This window comes from Molothrus aeneus, chromosome 29, assembly GCF_037042795.1.
Source record: "Molothrus aeneus isolate 106 chromosome 29, BPBGC_Maene_1.0, whole genome shotgun sequence".
NCBI classification, from domain to species: domain Eukaryota; kingdom Metazoa; phylum Chordata; class Aves; order Passeriformes; family Icteridae; genus Molothrus; species Molothrus aeneus.
Genome location: NC_089674.1, coordinates 258,049 through 276,951, shown reverse-complemented (window position 1 = coordinate 276,951; position 18,903 = coordinate 258,049). Strand labels below are relative to the sequence as shown.

Below are 18,903 nucleotides of genomic sequence, written 5' to 3'. Positions count from 1 at the left end.
TGGGGTTGGGATTCTGCCCCAAGCACCGTGGGCAGCACAGGATCCAGCATTTCTGAGGATGAGGAGCACCAGTGCCCTCGCCTCGCCTCCTGGTCCATAGATCCTGGGGTATCCCAGGCTGGGAGGGACCCCCAAGGACCCCCCAACACCTGAGCCCGCTCTCACCTGAGCTGAGCTCCTTTCCACCTTCAGGTTTGGGGCGCTCCCGGTGCCCTCTGCTCTCACCAGTCCCTGCAAATTCACTTTTTGGGGATGGCTCTTTCCCAGAGCAGGCTGGACACGCAGATCTGGCCCTAATTAGCGCTAATTGGGGTGTTTTCACCGCTGTCCCAAGGTCTGGTGTCAGGATAATGAAGTCCTCACCTCGCCCGACGTGTCTGCATCCCCCAGCCCGCCCCTTCCCCCCCGAGGGCTAATCTGCTCGGGGTAAAGGATCAAAAGGAGAAACAATTAGCAAATGGAAGAATTTAATGACGCTAATTAAAATGTATTAAGTGTAGCCAGTGCCTCTGCAGCAGCTGCTTTGGCAGGAGCCCCGAGCACGGGAGCTGCAGCCTCACCCCGGACATCTGGCGCGCCCTCCCCTCCAGCCCCCGAGCAAAAAGGGGTTTGGAGAAACCTCGGAGCTCGTGCTGCAGCCCCTAATTAGCTCCGTCTCTGCAGGAGACCCCCGGGACCTCATTAGGCTTTGCAATTAGTGCCTGGCCAGCCTGCAGGGGGGCAGGGCTGCAATTAAACAATCGGGAGGAGGTGACAGGAGGAGCCCCGTGTCCAGAAAAGAGCCAGGAGAGCGCCCAGGTGCTCCCAAGGTGTCCCAAAAGCTCTCCTGGATCCCCTGGAGGCACATCCAGAGAGTCCAGCCCTGCTGGGGACTATCCCAGACCTCCCTCATCCCGGGCTGCCAGCTCCATTTCACCCCCCAGCTCTGAGGACGGGTTAAATCATGAGGAACATCGCCCACCCTGCCCAAAGCCGAGTGGAGCCCCAGACCTCCTGGTCACACCATCCCAAATGGAAACACGCTGGATTTTTTCAGGGTTATATACCCCAGAGTTTCCCTCTTCTAGAACCAGGGAATGGTTTAGGCTGGAAGTTGTCCTTAAAGGACAACTCCAGTCCCCTCCCGTGGGCAGACACAGCTCCTGTGGGAGCATTCCGGAGGATAATAAAATCCAAAAAAATCCCATTTTCCGTGGACAGCCACCCTGAATCCTGCATTTTCACCCCCATGATGGGACCATTCCAGAGGACAATAAAATCCAAAAAGATCCCATTTTCTGTGGACAGCACTGCTCCCCTGGTGTCACCTCCTGCCCAGGAGCAGGGCTTGGGGACCGAGTGCTCCTGGCAGGGCTCACCCCAGCCTGCCCCAGCTCCAGAGCACCACCAGGGAGTGGAACAGATGTTCCCTGTCCCCATGGGAAAGCTTCGAGTCAAACAAAGGAATATTCTCCTGCTGGAGCCCAACATCTGTCTGAGGCTGTCTGGCTCTGGCTGGGGTTTAATCCCTGTGACAGGGCTCTCTCCATGCCTCTAATGTCCCACGAAATCCAATCCAAGGGGCTGCTTGTCCCCAGCCTGCTCCTGGTGCTGGGGAGAGCGGGGCCAAGCGTCCTCCTCACCAAAAATCACTTTCTTGGAACAGTTTCTCTCAAAAAAGCTCAATTTTGGCTCTTTTCAGGCGATGGCCACGCACATTCTGGGTGACCCTAATCCCCTCAGCCCCGGCTATGTGACACGTGGCTTCTCCTCCCCAGCTCCAGGCCAGAATTCACACATTTTTCTCTCTGAAGGCAAGAAATTTAAATCATTTGGAAATGTAAATAATGGAAGCACCTCCCAAATCTGGGTGTGGCCACAGTAAGGGGGCACTCGGGGGGTTTGGTGGGACCCCCACAGCTGCTCCCAGCTCCCAGCTTGGCTCTGGCAGCTCTGGGATGCTCCAAGCTGGCAATTCCAGCTGCCCACATGATGGTCCTGGGCTGGACAGAGCAGCCACGCTCCTGCTGGAGCTTGCAAAGGCATCAGGAGCTTCCACAAGGTTTTGGAGCTGGCCCCAGGTGTGTCCTGTGGCCGTGCCCATGGCTGGGGCCTGGTTCAGGGGTGGGTTTTTGTAGTTCTGCCCAGCTCTGGTATGAAAATCCTAAAATCCAGGTGTTTTCTGCTGCAGATATGGATGCCAACACCTCTCACATCTGGAAAACACAGACAGATCCTCCTCAGTCCCATGAAGTTCCCTTTCCCCCTACCTGCAGACAGGTGCCTGCTGCTGCTCCACTTCCTTACAAACTCTTCCCTGGGGGCTTCTCAGCACTGGAAAGGAGAAGAGAAATGTCACAACAGGAGGAAAAAGTGTCCCTGGTGCCCCAAATGCACCAAAGTCCCAGCAGACCCAGCAGCTGTGGATGGGCTCACCCATCATTGATGCTGTTTGGGAACTGGGGGACACCGTGGTCCCCAAAATAAAGGTGAGGTGCAGGTAGAGAGCAGCCAGGCTGGGCCTGGGAGGCAGGAGCAGGGCAGGGAGTTCCAGAGGGGAATGGAACAGGGCCATGAACGCCGTAAATTAACTCCAGGCAGGTGCGGCTCCAGGTCAGTCTGCAACAGAGACAAAATCATGAGTTCCAGGGGGAAAATTGGGGATTTTTCCTGCTGAAATACAAGGAGAGGAAAGAGTCCTGATATACCCAAGTATGGAGCTGACTGAGGACTCCAAGTGGGTTGAAAATCCATCGGGTTGGTTTTCTGCAGGTCCTTTTTCATGCCTGGTTTGGAAGAAGCAGCCCCAGAGCACCCAGTACACACCAGTAACTCCCAGTGCCCGGCTCCTCAGGCACTGGTTCACCCAACCCCACGTGTCCTGATGCCTGGGTGAGTCCAGCAAAGCTGTACTCTATTGGTGGCACCCCAAAATCCCCCTGAGCCCATGGCCAGAGCTGTTCAGGGATGCTGGAGCTCAGGAGCAGGAATTCCATCCCGAGATATTTCCCAGGAAAGTGGCAGAGGAAAAGTGGCGAGCGCTTCCCACAGAGACCACACTCACACCGCCAGCTGCAGCTGCAGTTTTTATTTCCTTTTGTGAAAAATAACAGGATTTTTTGAGGTGATAAAAACACAACCCCTCCCAGGGCTCAGCCCCAGGCCCTGCCCAGCCCAGTGGGAGCGTGGGCAGGAGCAGCACCGACGGAGCAGCACCCCCGGGGCAGCACCAGCTCCGTGCCAGGGCATGGAGCAGGATTTTGGGAGCAGCTGGAGGCGTTCCTGCTCCTGGAGCCGAGATGGAGAGCCAGTTCCAGCCCACACCTGCCGTGCAGGGGCTGGCACCACCGTGAGGGTCCATCTCTGTGCTCCATGGCAGCGATGGGCATCAGTTCCTCCCTCAGAGATCCCCCTCGGCGGCACCTTCTGGAGGGTCTATTCCATTTTTTTTTTCTTTTTTTTTTTTTCTCTCCTTTTTTTTAATAAAAACAGTCTTTAGGTTGACCGCTGGCAGCAGCTCTGAGCAGAAAGCCCCTTCCCTCCAGAGCCTGCTCCCACAGAGTTCAGAAAGGGTCAAATATTGACCAATAACGGTTTTGGCTGCGTTCGAATCTTGATTGTGGCTTCTGCAATGTACAGCGGGGAGGGGACGGGGTGGGGAGGACAAGGAGGGGAGGTTTGTCCCTCAGTCAGCGGGTTTGGTGACCAGGGACAGCGGCTGCGTCTGCAGCGCGGCCAGGGCGGCCGGCATGGCGCCGGGGGGGGAGGCCAGCAGGGCCGAGGGGGTCCCCGAGGTGAAGGGGACGGGCCTGGAGAGCAGCGAGGAGGAGGAGGAGGAGGAGGAGGAGGAGGAAGAGGAGGATTTGCTGAGCTGGGCCCGGGCCTCGGGCTTGGTGGTGAGCGAGAGTGGCTGGGCCTGCTCCGAGTGCGTGGCGGCCGGCGCGGCCGGCGAGGCCAGAGCGGCCGACGGCGTGGCCGGAGAGTCCAGCATGGAGCCGTGCGACGAGGCCGGGCTGGGGCACGGCTTCTCGGGCAGGAAGGGCACCACACAGGGCTTCTTGGTCCGGGCGGGCAGCGAGCCTGCAGGGACAGGCATGGCGTGAGGGGCACGGGGGGCGTGAGGGGACAGGGACAGCGTGAGGGGCATGAGGGGACAGGGACAGCGTGAGGGGCAGGAGGGGCATGAGGGGACAGGGACAGCGTGAGGGGCAGGAGGGGACAGGCACAGCGTGAGGGGACAGGGACGGCGTGAGGGGACAGGGACGGCAGTATGAGGTGTAGCAGACTCCATGGAGCTGGCCAGAGCTCCATGGAGGGCTGAGCCTTTACAGTAGGAACTGCTGAGTCATGATGAGACAGCAAAATAAGCTCCAGTCTTCAGCTTCTCGACCTATAGCTTGTCTCTGTAACCCCATAGGTCACTTTTTCCCTAACCTTTACTATTGGACAAGTTTGGATCCCCCTGTACCCTATAAAAAGGGGCTGTTTTAGCCCATTCGGCAGAAGAAGAGCCATCGCTGGAACCCTTCACAGATCCCTCAATAAACCCATTGCTGTGGAACGCCAGGACCTCTCCTTCTCCTCTCTCATGTCTGCTTCTGCCCCATGCCCTACGGCGCTTTTGGCAAGCACAAGCTGAAATCCTAAGAGAGCTGATAATCACTAAAGAGCTGAAAATCACTTAGCTTGCCAAAGGTAGCCATGGCTTCGAGCTGGGCGGGTATTCGGGCACTCTGTCTCCCAGAGGGACTGAGTTATCCAGATAAATAAAGACTGCCTTGCTCGGGGTTAAGCTTAATCAGAAGACCTGGGGCCCTATCAATGAGGGGCATGAGGGGCACAGGGGGACACGGGCGGGGGGCACTCACCGTCGGCATCGGGGCCCTGCTGCTGCTGCTGCTGCTGCTGGGCCAGCTTCTCGCGCTTCCGCTTCTTCTTCTTGCCCTGGAACACAGAGTTTCAGCTCCTCCCGCAGCTCCAGGCCGCCACGGGGGTGCTGGGGTGGGAAATGTGGATGGGAGAGCACGTGGAGGGGATTGGAACCGTCACATGCTGTCACAGCAGCCTGAGCACAGCCAGACCCCTGAGTTCTGCCCCTGAGCACAGCCAGACCCCTCCCAGCACCCCAAACTCCCAAACTCTGCCCCCCAGGCACAGCCAGCCCCCTCCCCGGCAGCCAGACCCCAGGAAGGGGCTGGGGGCCCCAGGGGCGTCAACGTACGTAGTTGTCCCTTGCTGACCAGGTCGGGTAGAGCTGCGAGTGCAGCTGCCGCTCCTTCCGCGCCAGCTCGTAGTACTTGGCCTGCTCCTCCCGGGACAGCGAGTGCCACTGTGGGGACAGCACGCTGGGGACCCCAGAACTGCCCCGGGGACCTCCAGAGCCACGCTGGGGACCCCAGAGTCACTCTAAGAACCCCAAAGCCAGGCTGGGAACCCCCAAACCCCCACTGGAGACCCCAGAGCCAGGATGGGAACCCCCAGATCCACGCTGGAGACCCCAGAGGCACTCTGGGAGCCCCAAAACCAGGCTGAGAATCCCCAGATCCACACTGGAGACCTCAGAGCCAGGCTAGAGACCCCAAATGCACACCAGAAACACCGAATACGTGCTAGGATGCCCAGGGCTATGCTGGAGACCTCAAAGGCACACACTGGAAACCCCAGAGGTGGCTGGAATCCCCAAATCCACACTGGAGACCTTGAGCACCTGCTGCCCACCCCATGCCAGGTCAGCAGGAGCTCCCTGGGGCTCCCTGGGCTGGCAGCGCCCAGGTGGGGTCTGATCCAGGGGAGAAGTGAAAGCAGGGTCTCTGCAGTGTCCCCGGGGTCCCCCTGTACCCTCCGTCCCAGGATCTGGTTGATGGCCGCGCTCTCCTTCAGCGTGCACTCGGCCACCACCTTGGCCCTCATCTCCTTCATGTACAGCATGAAGGCGTTCAAAGGTTTCTTGATGTGCGGCTTCTTCTCCTCCTCCTTCTTCACGGCCACGGGGGATTTCCTGCCGGGGGAGCGGGACAGGGGGATCAGGGACACGGACGCGTTTCATGGAAAATCACAGACATGTTGTATGAAAAATCCCTTCCTTAGGATTTTTCCTCCTGAGAAGCTGAGAGGCCTCAGGAACAGAATGTAACCAATGGTTATCTGCTGCTGTGGGATGCAACAGGTGCATCTGGGATTGGGCTCATGTGGTTGTTTCTAATTAATGGCCAATCACAGCCCAGCTGGCTCAGACTCTGGTCAGACACAAGATTTTATTATCATTATTTTATATTCTTTTGTTATAATTTCTTTCTATTCTTTGCTAGCTTTCTGATGAAATCCTTTCTTCTATTCTTTTAGTATAGTTTTAACATATAATTCTAATATAATATATTAATATATCATTTATATACTATAATATTATATTACATTATAATATATTAATATACATTACATACTATATTAATATATTAATATATTATATTAATATATAATTAATAATGTATAATATAATACATAGTATATATTATATATAATGCAATAATATATAATACATGTTGTAATATATTAAGATATCATTTCAATATATTAATTTTTAAATTTATAATTTAAAATTTTGACATTATAAATTTAATTTTTTAATTAAATTTTTTATTACTTTAAATTTAATTTTTTTATTTAAAATTTTAAATAAAATTTTAATTTATAATATATTATAACATATCATTTTGATATAATATACATCATAAAATAATAAACCAGCCTTCTGAAACAGGGAGTCAAGATTCTCTCTCCTCGTCCTGGGACCCCTGCGAGCACCGCCCCGGGTCAGGACCCCCAGGAGCAGCCCCTGTCCCCCCCCAGCCCCTGTCCCCACTCACGAGGTGCCGGCGGGGCTGGAGCTGGGCTGGGGGGGCTCCTGCTTGACGATGGGGGAGACGATGGTGGGGTGGGGGATGCCCGAGGGGTGCAGCCCGTGCCCGGGCGGGGGCACCACGTGCGGGGAGAAGCGGCTGGACATCAAACTGCAGGGGGGACAGACAGCAGGGGTGGGCATGGGACCCCCCCAGAACTGCCCGGGTTCAGAGAGCCCCTGCCCCACCCCAGCTGGGAGCCCCGAGAACGTGCCAGAACCCAAAACGCACACTGGAAACCCCTAAAACGTGCTGGAACCCCAAATCCACCCTAGAAACCTCAAAGCCACCCTAGAAACCCCAAATCCGCCCCAGAAAACCCAAATCCACCCCAGAGACCCCAAATCTGCCCTAGAAAACCCAAATCCGCCCCAGAGACCCCAAATCTGCCCTAGAAAACCCAAATCCGCCCCAGAGACCCCAAACCCGCCCCATAAGCCCAGCCCCACCTGGACATGGAGGCGTTCATGGCCAGGGCGGGGTAGGGGTGCCGGAAGCCCCCAGCAGGGATGGAGTACACGGGCTGTCCTTGCCTACAAAACACGAGTCTTTTGGGGAAAAAAGATCCTTTTCCACTTCATGGGCACCCCTGCGCTGCTCTTTCCATCTGCGGGATTCCCAAATTTTCCAGCAGCACGGAGTCCCCTCCCTTCCCACCCCAACAGGAGCTGCCCCAGCACCCTAAAACTGCCCCTGAGCACAGCCAGACCATTCCCAGCACAGCCAGCCCCCTCCCAGCACCCCAAACTCTGTCCCCAACCCCAAATTCTGCCCCCAAGCACAGCCAGGCCCCTCCCAGCACCCCAAACTCTGTCCCCAACCCCAAACTCTGCCCCCAAGCACAGCCAGCCCCCTCCCAGCACCCCAAACTCTGTCCCCAACCCCAAACTCTGCCCCCAAGCACAGCCAGCCCCCTCCCAGCACCCCAAACTCTGTCCCCAACCCCAAATTCTGCCCCCAAGCACAGCCAGCCCCCTCCCAGCACCCCAAACTCTGTCCCCCAACCCCAAACTCTGCCCCCAAGCACAGCCAGCCCCCTCCCAGCCCCCTGAGCCCCCCGTCCTTACTGTGGCACGAGCCAGCCCAGCGGGGGTGGCAGCTGCCCCACGGCCCCGGGGGACAGGGGGTAGTAGGGGGGCAGCTCGGGGGGGTGCGGCGGCCGTGGGATCCCTGTGAGGGGCAGAGGGGGCAGGAGCGGGGGCTCAGAGCAGGGCCAGGGCAGCCAGGGAGCCCCCCGTGCCCCCCAGCAGCCTTCTGTGAGCGGCCCAGATCCCTGTGAGCACCCCAGACCCCTGTGAGCACCCCAGATCCGCCCTTTGAGCACCCCAGATCCGGCCTTTGAGCACCCCAGATCCCCCCTCTGAGCACGCCAGATCTTTCCCCCACCCCCTGCTCCCCCCCAGGTGCCCCAGCCCCATTCAACCCCTGGTGTCCCCCAGGTGCCCCAACCCCATTCACCCCCAGGTGCCCCCAGTCCCATTCACCCCCTGCTCCCCCCCAGGTGCCCCCAGCCCCATTCATCCCCAGGTGTCCCCCAGGTGTCCCCAGCCCCGCTCCCCCCCAGGTGCCCCAGCCCCATTCACCCCCAGGAGTCCCCAGCCATGCTCCCAGCCCCGCTCACCCGTTTTGGGGTCGATCTCAGGGCTCAGGTGCCCGGGGGGTGACCCGGGCTGGAAGGGTTCGCTGCTGTAGGTGATGAGCGGCGTCAGGGGGTGCATGTGATGGGCGTGCTGCACCACGGGCACCTTGTTGGACTGTGGGGAGTGCACAAGGGCAGGGCTCAGCCCATGGGAACAGCCCTGGGCAGCGGGGCAGCACAGCCAGGGGTGTCCCACCAGCCCTGAAACTGCCCCAGGGCAGTGTTCCTGCCCCAGTCATGGCGCCCCTGCCCCACCGAGGGTGTCCCTGCCCCCCTTTGCTCTTTAAGATCCCTCCCCAGCCCAAACCACTCCCGAATCCCCCCCATGGAATGGGAGAGGGTCCCTGGCAGGGCTGGGGGTGCTGGGAACCCCCCCTGGGTCTGGGGGCTGCCCTCTCTCACCAGGTGGGCAGGTGAGGGCGAGCTCCTGTCCTTGAGCGTGGCCCCGGTCGGCACGTCCAGGAGTGGCCACTTCATCTGCAGGTACTGTGGGAGGGATGGACACTGCCCTGCAGGGACCCCACGCAGCCCTGGCCCCAAAAAACCCGGCCCCAAAAAAACCCTGCCCCAAAAAAACCCCTGCCCCCAAACCCCCCCCCCCCCCCAGCCCCAAAAAAACCCCTGCCCCCAAAAAAAACCCTGCCCCCAAAAACCACCCCAGCCCTCCAGGGACCCCACACAGCCCTGCCCCAGACACTGCACCAGGCCTGAAACAGACCCCCAGCCCCAAAATCACCCCAGTCCTGGCCTCAAACATCCTCTGACCCCAAAACACCCCCAAACATCCCTAGTCTCAAAGCACCTCCTGATCCCAAAACACCCCCAGCCCTGAAACACCCCACTCAGCCCCAAAACATTCCCCAGCCCCAAAACTTCCCCTAATCCCAAAGTCCTCCCTAGCTCAGCAACAACCCTCTGACCCCAAAACATTTCCTGGCCTTGCCTGCACAGCCAGCCAAGGACACCCCAACCATGGGCAAAGAGGTTTTGGGGTTTTTCTCCCTTTCTGGGTTAACATCGTGCTGTGACTCTGGGGTGTCTCCCTGGCACCCCAAAAAAGGGGCTTTGTGTGTGTTTGGGGGGCCAGAGGCACCTCCCGAGGACAGCAGGAGGGAGGGAGGGAGGGTCCCTGGAGATGCCAGGGCTGCAGAATGTGGGAACGTGGCTGCAGCAGCTGCTGCAGGAATTTCCCCAGACACAAACCTGCCTGAGCCGGGGCAGCTGGAGAGAAAACCCAGCAGGAGCTTGGGGCAGCGTTAACCCTTCCAGGACCCCCACCCAGGACCCCCCGGCACAGCCCAGCCCCAGAGCTGATGAGGATCCCTCATGATCCCACCATTGCCGCAGCACAGGGGATCCCCAAACACCTGGGTCACTGTCACCCCAGGCTGTCACCTGTGGACTGGCCATGACCTGCCAGCTGTCACCTGTGGGCTCACTGTCCCCCCTGGGCTGGCTGTCACTGTCACCCCCTGAGCTCACTGTCCCCCATCCCTCCCTGGCATGAGGAGCTGTTCCCCAAGGGACACCTTTGCTGCTCCCTCCAAATCTGGCTCATCCTCAGGGCCAAAATGTCCCGAGAGCTCCAGGGCCACACTGGGCTGGCACTGGGGTCACCCCCCTGTCCCCAGACCCCACACTGGGGTCACCCCCCTGTCCCCAGCCCCCTCCCACACTCCAAGCACCGGACGAGACCCTCGGTGCTCCCCCAGTTGTGTGTCCATGTCCAGGACAGAGCAGGAGGTGCCCGCCAGCTCTGACCCCCCCAGCCCCAGCCCAGAGGGGCTTTCTGGGCTGCCCTGTAAGAAGAGGAGGCGCCAGGGGATGGGGACAGCCCTGGGGGAAGCTCTGGGGATAAAAGGCTGATTCTCATTTTGGGGCCATTTCGGGAGCCTGGGGAAGGGAAAGGGAGGAACAGGGGGGACTCTTTCAGAGTACACAAAGCGGGGGGAGCTGCCGAATGGTTCAGTGGTGATGTGGAGAAATGACAAAATGACCCCCCCTCCCCTCTCCCCTCCACTTCCTCCCCATCCCGTGGCTCCAGCTGGGACACAGCCCCCACTGTCCCCCCACTGGGGACCCGAGCTGTGAAACAGCAGCAAAAAAAAAATTAAAAAGAGGAAAATAGTTGAAAATCGGTCACATTCCAGAGAGATTAGAGCCAGCCCTGGGTGCTCGTTACCAGCCAATTAAAAGCAGGGGTAACTCCTTCCCTGCTGGAGCCCAGCCCCCTGGGAGCCCCCAGACCCAGAAGAGGGGGCCAGGGGATGCCCTGAGGTCCAACCGGGGGCGTTCAGCAGAGGATTCCCACTCCTCCTGCTCTGCCCAGGCCCCAGCCCAGCTGTGCTGCTTCCCTGGGAAGGGGGAGAGCCCCTGGTGGGGCTGGCAGGGGCCCTGGGTCCCACTGAGGGTCCCACTGAGGGTCCTGGTGTGGCAGAACCCCAGGGCTGCAGGTCCTGGCAGCTCCACGTGCCCATGGCCCGTGTCCCAGAGGGTTTTTTGTCACCCTGTCCCAGGGCTCCATCAGCCAGCCGTGTGTCCCAGCCCCTCCTGTCCCCCTGCCCTGGCCCCTCTGCTCCCCTTTCCCCCAAAATTCATCCCAAAATCACGCCAGGCCAGACAGGACAGGCCAAGCATTGGGGCAGGAAATGGGGGTTTGTAGGATGTTTAATGGAGGCCCCCAAAATCTTCGTCCAGGTGTGGCCACTGCAGCCCCATGGCATCCCAAGATCAAGGTTTGAGCAGTGTCACTGGATTGTTTGGGAAAAAAACACCCAAATTTGGCTCCAGGAGTGACAGGGAATGGGATTTTGGAGAGAAATGGGGATGCTGGGCTCAATGCATCATCCAGTTCCTTAAAACTTTGTGTTTGGGCATAAGAAGGTGGGAAAAAAACCCCAAATCTGCCCTGGCAGAAGGGCCTGGGGCTGCACCCAGGGATGCTGCAATGGGGATGGCACCAATGGGGATTGGGGGAAGCCCCAAAATGGGGAAAAAGGGAACGGGAAAAGGAGAAAAATGGGAAAGGGGGAAAGGAGAGGGGACCTGGCCTCTCACCCTCCTGGGGTGGACGGGGTGTCCTTCACACCCCAACAAATCACCCCAGCGCCAACAACCAGGGAGCAAAGCCAGGAGCATCCCGGCCCCACAGCTGCTGCATTCCCTGGGATAACTGGGGAGGCAGAAATCCCAATTACAGCTGGATTTACAGCCCAGGCAAGGAGACATAAATCTCTCCCCCACCCCCGCCATCCCTCCGCTTCCCAGCCAAATAATCTCCTCCAGATGTTGCCCATGAGCACCAGGATGACAAATTCCAGCCAGGAGACTCCTGGAGGGTCTCCTGCACCCCCACATTCCAGGGAGAACCCCAAAATTCCCCAAAATAGGAGTTCTTTTCCCACCAGGATTTAGGGTTTCTACAGGCTGATGTAGGGTTGATGCAGGAGACATCTCCAGGTTCCCTTCTGGCATTTTCTGGGTGACAGCAGCCAGGCAAAGGGTGTCCCAGCTGGGGACAGGAATTTTGGGGTGGGAATGAGGGCTTGTGACACCCTAACAACAGATGTTTGTCCATTCCCATAACACAGCCACAGACACCAGATGGGAAATGCCACAGGGGCTGGGGTGGGGAGGTGGGAAAAGTGGCTGGGAGATGAAAAATAAGTTAAAAAAAAAAAAAACAACAAAAAAACCAAACTCAATTTGGGATGAGCTTGGAGAGGTGGGACTTGTGCTACCTGATCTCCACCCACAGATCCCACATCAGCACCCTGGGGACACCGGGGCACCTGAGGGAGAGCTGGGGCCCAGGGATGGGATGGGATGGGATCCATGGGATGGGAATGGGATGGAATCCATGGGATGGGATGGGATCCATGGGATGGGATGGGGATGGAATCCATGGGATGGGAATGGGATCCATGGGATGGGATGGGATCAGTGGGATGGGAATGGAATCAGTGGGATGGGATCCATGGGATGGGATGGGATCTGTGGGATGGGATCCGTGGGATGGGATCCGTGGGATGGGATGGGATCCGTGGGATGGGATGGGATCCGTGGGATGGGATCCGTGGGATGGGATGGGATCCGTGGGATGGGATGGGATGCACGGGATGGGATGGGGATGGGATGGGATCCGTGGGATGGGATCCGTGGGACGCTGGGGATGAGGCTGGAGCACTGCAGTGGGGACAGCCCAGGGTGGCCCTGGCCCTGCTCCTCACTGGGTGCCCCGAGCCTCCCCCACCACAGAGGACCCCAATTGCCAGCCCTGCTCCCTGTCCCCACAGCCAGTGGCCCCAGACCCTGCTGCTGGCCCAGGCTTTTGTCCGCAGCTCCCTCAATGGATCCATTCATGTCCTGCATCCTCCGGGGGATCCCAGCAGGAGCAGCGGGCTCAGCCTGCCCTGGCCACCAACAGCCCTGTCCAGAGCATCCTCAGGCTGGGGGTGACACCAGCACAGCCAGCCCCAGTGCTGCCCCTCCCCGCCCTCTGCCGAGCCCTGAGCAGCACCCTCAGCATCCCCAGGGATCCCCAAGATCGCCAGGGATCCCCGGGCTGAACACACAGGGGCGAAATCCCTGCCAAAAATCCACCAGAAAAAAGGCAAACCGAGGAGGGGCACATCAGCCCTCCCCCTCCTCCTCCTCCCCACCTCCGTCCCCTTTCCCCAAACTCCCAGAGACTGAACACAACACACCCGCTCCCAGTCCCGACCCTTCTTCCCTTATCCCTCCTCTTCCTCCATCCAGGATGCACCGGGCACTTCCCCCCGGGTTCCTCTTCCCTCCCGAGCTCCCGCCCGCGACTTCAAGGAAGGAAAACTAATGAAAAGCAGCTGCTGGGAATTCCAGAAGGATGATGAATGCGCCTCAGTCCCGGAACAATCCCAGGGCTGAGCAGAGGCGCCCCGAGCACTTACTTCATCGCTTTAATTTGGGAATCGTGTTAGAAAAGGAGGGAGGAGGGAGGTTCGGGGGGTGGAAACCTCCTGTAGGTCTGCAAACCCCGCCCGCGGGGTAATTAGCCGAAGAGCATAATTAAGGAGCGGGATAAAGGGGCCATTGTGTGCGGCAGCCCTGCAGAGGCTGGCAGCAGGGAAACTGAGGCACGGGGAGGGCTCAGGGCCGGGAAGGGCTGGATCAGCCCAGCAGCTGCACACAGCAACGAGGACAAGCCAAAACGTGGGGAAAAACCGGGGTTTTTCCTTAATATTTGCCAGGTGGGGAAGGAAGGCGGCGCTGGTGGGGGGCAAATCCCAAATAAATGAGAAAATCCCAAATTAGCGCAGCAGGAAGGAGGAGGAACTGCCGTGGTCCCAGGATGCTGAGAGCGGGCCCTCACGCCAGAAAAATCCCCCCATTCCAACACCTCCATCCGCATCCCAGTGCCAAAATCCCTCCAGGCTCTGCCAGAGCCGCCAGCAAGACCCGCCCGGTTTTTGGAGCAGCCCTTTTCCCTGCCAAAAATCCGTATTTTAATCATTTTCCTTGGCAGCAGCGCAGTTAAGGATCTATTTTCTTTAGGAGACAGATAGGGCTCTGTATCCTCGGGAATTCATCGCAGGAGTGGCGCAAAAAAAGCCGGAATAGGTCCAGGTTATGGATTTTTCCCTCATTTATTTTGGGATCGCAGCCTGCCGAGGCGCATTAATTACACCGAGGTGCATTAATTACACCGGCACGGCGTCGGGAGAGCTGTTTGGATGGAATTCCACGCCTGAGGAAGGTTTGGATTTATTTAAATCCTCGCCTCCAGACTCGAATTCCTGGGGTTAAACTGGTTTTTTTGGGAATGGTGCCAATCCTGTGCATGGTCGCTGCTCTGTGCCTGGTTCCCATCTACTTCCCAAGCAGGAGGAAGATGCTGGGATGAGGTTTTACCCAGTATGGATCCCTCTCGTTCTGGGTTTGGGGTAAAACCCATCAGCTCCACACCATCCTGATGGAATGGATCCGGCATCGTGGCAATGGGGATTTGCATCCATCCAGCTCAGGCACATCCAGGGTATTTCCTCTCCATCCACCTTGCAGACCTTTGTGTTGTTGGGAATGATCCCAAGGAGCCAAACACAGCCTCACAGGTCCCAAATTCCTGGTTGGAATTGAGGAAAATTGGCAGAAAGGCTGCTCCAAACAATGCCATCGTTAGATTCCAGCAAATTCTTTCACCATCAGAGCAGAGCCCCAAAATTCTCTCTGGGCAGAAACTGCCAGGGAAGTGATCCTGGGGACCATGGAGACTTCCCAAATTCCAGGATCCCAGCTGGAAGTAACCCAGGAGCAAAATGAATTCACACAGATTGAAGAGCAGGAGCATCCATCCATTGGTGCTTGGTGGGTTGGCACAGGGATGTGACTTCTTCTCCTGGTTTGGAGTGTGGGAAGGCACTGTGTAACCAGATTCCTAAACATTCCCCAGATTTCCATAGATATCCCAGATTTTGGAGTGGAGAAATGCAGAATTCCCAGTATTCCAAAGTAAGTCCTCCAGCTGTTTGGCTGTCAGATCAGCGCTGGCACTTGCAGACTCATCCATCCCCTGGATCCAACACCTTCCTGGCCACCTCCTCGGAGCACCTCCCAGCCCTGGAGATTATCTGGGGTTTGGGTTTCTTCTCCCAGAACCTTCCTTCTCCCTTCAACCCACAGCACCTGGGTGGGTGCCACGGCCTCCGGGATGGCTGCGTCCTGCAGATCAGCGCCTTCCCTCCAACACCGGGGCAAAACCAACAAGGAAACGGGGGAAGGATGTTCCCGAGGCAGGCTGTGCCTCCTGCCACCCCGGAGCTCCGCGTGTCCAGGCTCATCCTGAGGATGAGGCTTTGGAGCTCGGTGCCCTCGAGCCGTGCTGCGTGTGGGGATGTGGGGATGTGGGGCTGGATCCAGGGGGACTGGGAGGCTGCTGCCAGCACAGGGCTGGGAAACTCTGCCTGGGTGTATCCGGGGTGCTGTGTCCAGCACAGGGCTGGGAAACTCTGCCTGGGTGTATCCGGGTGCTGTGTCCAGCTGTGCCTGGATGTATCCAGGAAGGAGCAGGGTGCTCTGTCCAGCAGAGGACAGGGAAGCTGTGCCTGGGTGTATCCAGGAGGGATCAGGGTGCACTGTCCAGCTGTGGCTGGGTGTATCCAGGAGGGATCAGGGGTCCTGTGTCCAGCACAGGGCTGGGAAGCTGTGCCTGGGTGTATCCAGATGCTGCGTCCAGCTCCATCAAGGATTCTGTTCCCAGAGGCCAAGGTGTGGAGTGAGGAGGCTGAGCCTGCGTGGATCCAGGGTCAGATCCAGGATGCTGTGCCCAGACGGGGTCAGGGATGCCTGGAGGGATCAGGAACAGGATCCAGCAGGAGATCGATCATGTTGAGCCAGCAGGATCTGGTGTGGGGTTGAGGATGCTGCACAGGATCACAGGTGCTGAGCCTGGCTGGATCCAGACCTGGGCCAAGGATCCTCTGTCTGCAGTCTCCTGTCTGATTGAGGATGCTGAGCCTTGCTGGGTCTGGGTGAGGGTCAGGGTGCTGTGCCCAGATGGATCCAGAGCAGGACCAAGGATGCCCTGTCCTGACTCTTCTGTTTGATTGAGGATGCTCAGGGTCAGGGTGCTGTGCCCAGATGGATCCAATGTGGGCCTGGGGACACCGTGCCCATGCTGGGGTCTGGGGGATGGATCCCTGTGCTGCACACCGTGGGGGCTCACAGAAGGGGCTTGGTGCTGGGCACAGAGCTCTGCTGCTCTCCCGTGGCATCCAGAGCATCACGCAATCCCCCGACCCGCCCCCAGCATCCCCACACGCCCCTCACCAACCGGAGGCCCCATTCCGTCGGAATTCAGCCCAAATCCAGGCTTTCCCAACCCCAGCCATCCCTCTGAAACATCCGGGAGGCGACACCCGCTCCAGCCCTTGTTAATTAATCCCCTTTCTGGGATTCATTAAATCATCGTTAGTGGCCGCTTGTGACGGATCCCGAGCCCAATCCCTGCTCATTATCCCGGATTCCCTGCCAGTGTTTGGCATCGCGGTCAGTCCTGCTTCATCCCCAAAACCTCCTAATCCCAGGAGTGACAAATTGGGAATACAACCTTTATCCAGCCGGGATAATTAGCTTATCTGCCCTCCCCATCCCGGGATTTGCACTTCACGGCCGCTCCAACCAGTTGCTTCCAGGAAAGCAAAAGTAGGAAAACCCTCAAAATACGGAAAACCCTCCGGGCGAACCAGCCGGGTTCCGGGATTCCGAACCATTACAAACATTGTTATCCCCATGTAGGCTCCACATGGGAACGCAGTTCCCTGTGGATCCGGAGAAATAACACGTGGAAAAGCATCACCGGAGCGAGATTACACCTGGACAATCAGGAGCGAGGGGGGCTCCCACTGTCAGCATCCCTCCCCGAGGGGTCGGCACCCCCGGAGGGCTGAGAATTCCCTCCTCCCTCGGGGCGGGGGCTCAGAATTCCTCCCGGGATGGCCCCGTAGGGAACACCTTGTGTTCCTAAAGCACCTTCACATCCCTCAAATCACTTTCGGATGCTGCCCGAGAGGTTGAGCGGGATGGTTTGGGGGCCGAGGGACTCTGCCGAGGGGAGGGGGTCGCTCCCCCTCTCCCACCCCCCCCAGTTCTCGCTCAATTTGCTTAATCACTTCTCCCCCCGCGGCCAATGTTGGCCCATTAACGGCTCTAAAACCCTTTTAAATGAGAAAAGCAGCGGCTCAGGGTCAGGTTTCGGGGCGGGTCCCCCGGAGCGAAGCCCCCCCAAACTCCCCACCCCCCTCAAAGCTCCCCCCCAAAAGGGGCGAAGTGAGCCAAAAGTAAAATAAATAAACCAAATTTCTTGAGGGTTTTTTTTAGCATCAGGTGGTCGCTTTGCTGCAGGACGGGCTTGGGGGGGTCTGAGCACCGGCGCGAGGTGAGGAGAGGCTGGGGAGGGCCCGGGGGGCACTTACGGTGCGGGCTCCGCCGGGGGACAGGGCTCCGTTGGCGAGGTAGGGGCTGCCCAGCTCCGGGAGCATCAGGAAGGGGTACCCGGGGTAGGGGGGGCCCTTGAAGAAACCCCCATCCTGCTGCCGTCTGACCACTGCGGAGAGAAGGGAGGGGGGCGTCAGGGGGCGGCGGGCGGGGGCGACACTCGGCGGATGCCCAAATCCCTTGGGGGGGGTCGCGGGTTCTTCCGGGCGTCTCCGACGGAATTTTGGGGGAGTCCTTGGTTCTCGCGGAGGGTGGGTGGGTCCCTCGGCGGGGCCCAAGTCGCTTGGGGGGGGGGGGGTCCTTGATGTTCTCGGGGTTTCTCGATTTTCTAGGGATTCCCACCCGGGGGGCAGCTGGGTGCGCCCCTCTGGGGGTGCCCAAGCCCCTCGGGGGGGTCTTTTGGGGGATCCCCGCTGGGGAGGGGCCCGGACAGTTCCCTTGGGGGTGTCCCTGGTCCTTCTGGGGGGGTCTCGGCTGCGCGGGGCAGCCCCGGGGTGGCGGCTCCCGGTGCCGGTCACTCCCCCCCGAACGGAGCCGGTCCCGGGGGCGTCGTGCAGCCACGGGGGCACCGATCCATGCCCGGGGCCGGTTACCGGGGCGGGGACGTGGGAGGGGGGACACGGGGGAGGGGGGACACGGGGGGGACACACAAGGGGGGAGCGGGACCCGGCCCCAGGGGGACACCGCGGGGAGGAGCGGAGGACACGGTGGGGCGGGGGGGGCACACAAGGGGTCCCGCCCGCAGCGGGGGCGGAAACAAAGAAGTTGGGAAGTGCCGGCGGGTCCCGGGGGATGCGGCGGGGAGCGGGGAGGGGGGGTCCGGTACCTTCTGCCAGAGAGTCCCGCGGCTTCTGGAAACTTTCCCGGGGCGGCGGGGGCCGCTCCGCCTGCGGGGAGAGGCGGTGAGCGGAGCGGGGCCGGGCGGGGGGCGCCTCCCCCCGGCTCCCCGCCGCCGCCCCCCGCCTCACCTCGGGGCCGGGGCCGGCCGCGGCGCCGGGGCCCCCCCGGTTCTCGGTCTCGCTGACCAGCGAGGACTTGAGCTCGTCCAGGTCCCCGTGGGCCGAGCCGCGCCCCGCGCCCTTGTCCTGCTCCTCGCCCTCGTCCTGGAAGGCGATGAGCTCGTCGGGGGCCCCCAGGTCGTCCCCCCCCGTGGGTTCCAGCTGCGGCATCGTGGGGTCCCGCCCCGGCCCCGCCGGGCCCCGCCGCCGCCGCCGCCACCGCCCGGAGGGTCGGGAATGCGCGGGGCGGCGGGGCGGGGAGGAGCCGGGATGCAAACCGACACCGGGGGCCGGGCAGGGGCTCGCGCCGCCCCGCCGGGCCCGCTCCGCTCCGCAAGGGTCCCGCACCGGCCCCGCACCGGCCCCGCTCGGTCCCGCCGCGACCGGGGCTCCCTGCACGTTCCGGGCCCCCCCCATCCCG

The 18,903-nt window shown here is 59.7% G+C and overlaps 1 protein-coding gene across 1 annotated transcript; it reads right to left on the bottom strand.

The window, feature by feature from the left end:
• Positions 1 to 3,052: 3,052 nt before the first annotated feature.
• On the bottom strand, positions 3,053 to 18,387 carry TCF7L1 (transcription factor 7 like 1). The gene is made up of 11 exons (XM_066567233.1): positions 18,311 to 18,387; positions 17,463 to 17,593; positions 8,917 to 9,000; positions 8,497 to 8,629; positions 7,943 to 8,045; positions 7,325 to 7,408; positions 6,843 to 6,986; positions 5,818 to 5,977; positions 5,201 to 5,308; positions 4,848 to 4,923; positions 3,053 to 4,059 (listed from the first exon to the last, which is right to left on the bottom strand). Exons 2-11 carry the CDS (start codon positions 17,526 to 17,528, stop codon positions 3,665 to 3,667), a joined length of 1,353 nt encoding a protein of 450 aa, XP_066423330.1. The 5' UTR covers positions 17,529 to 17,593; positions 18,311 to 18,387; the 3' UTR covers positions 3,053 to 3,664.
• Between the last annotated feature and the right edge of the window lie 516 nt (positions 18,388 to 18,903).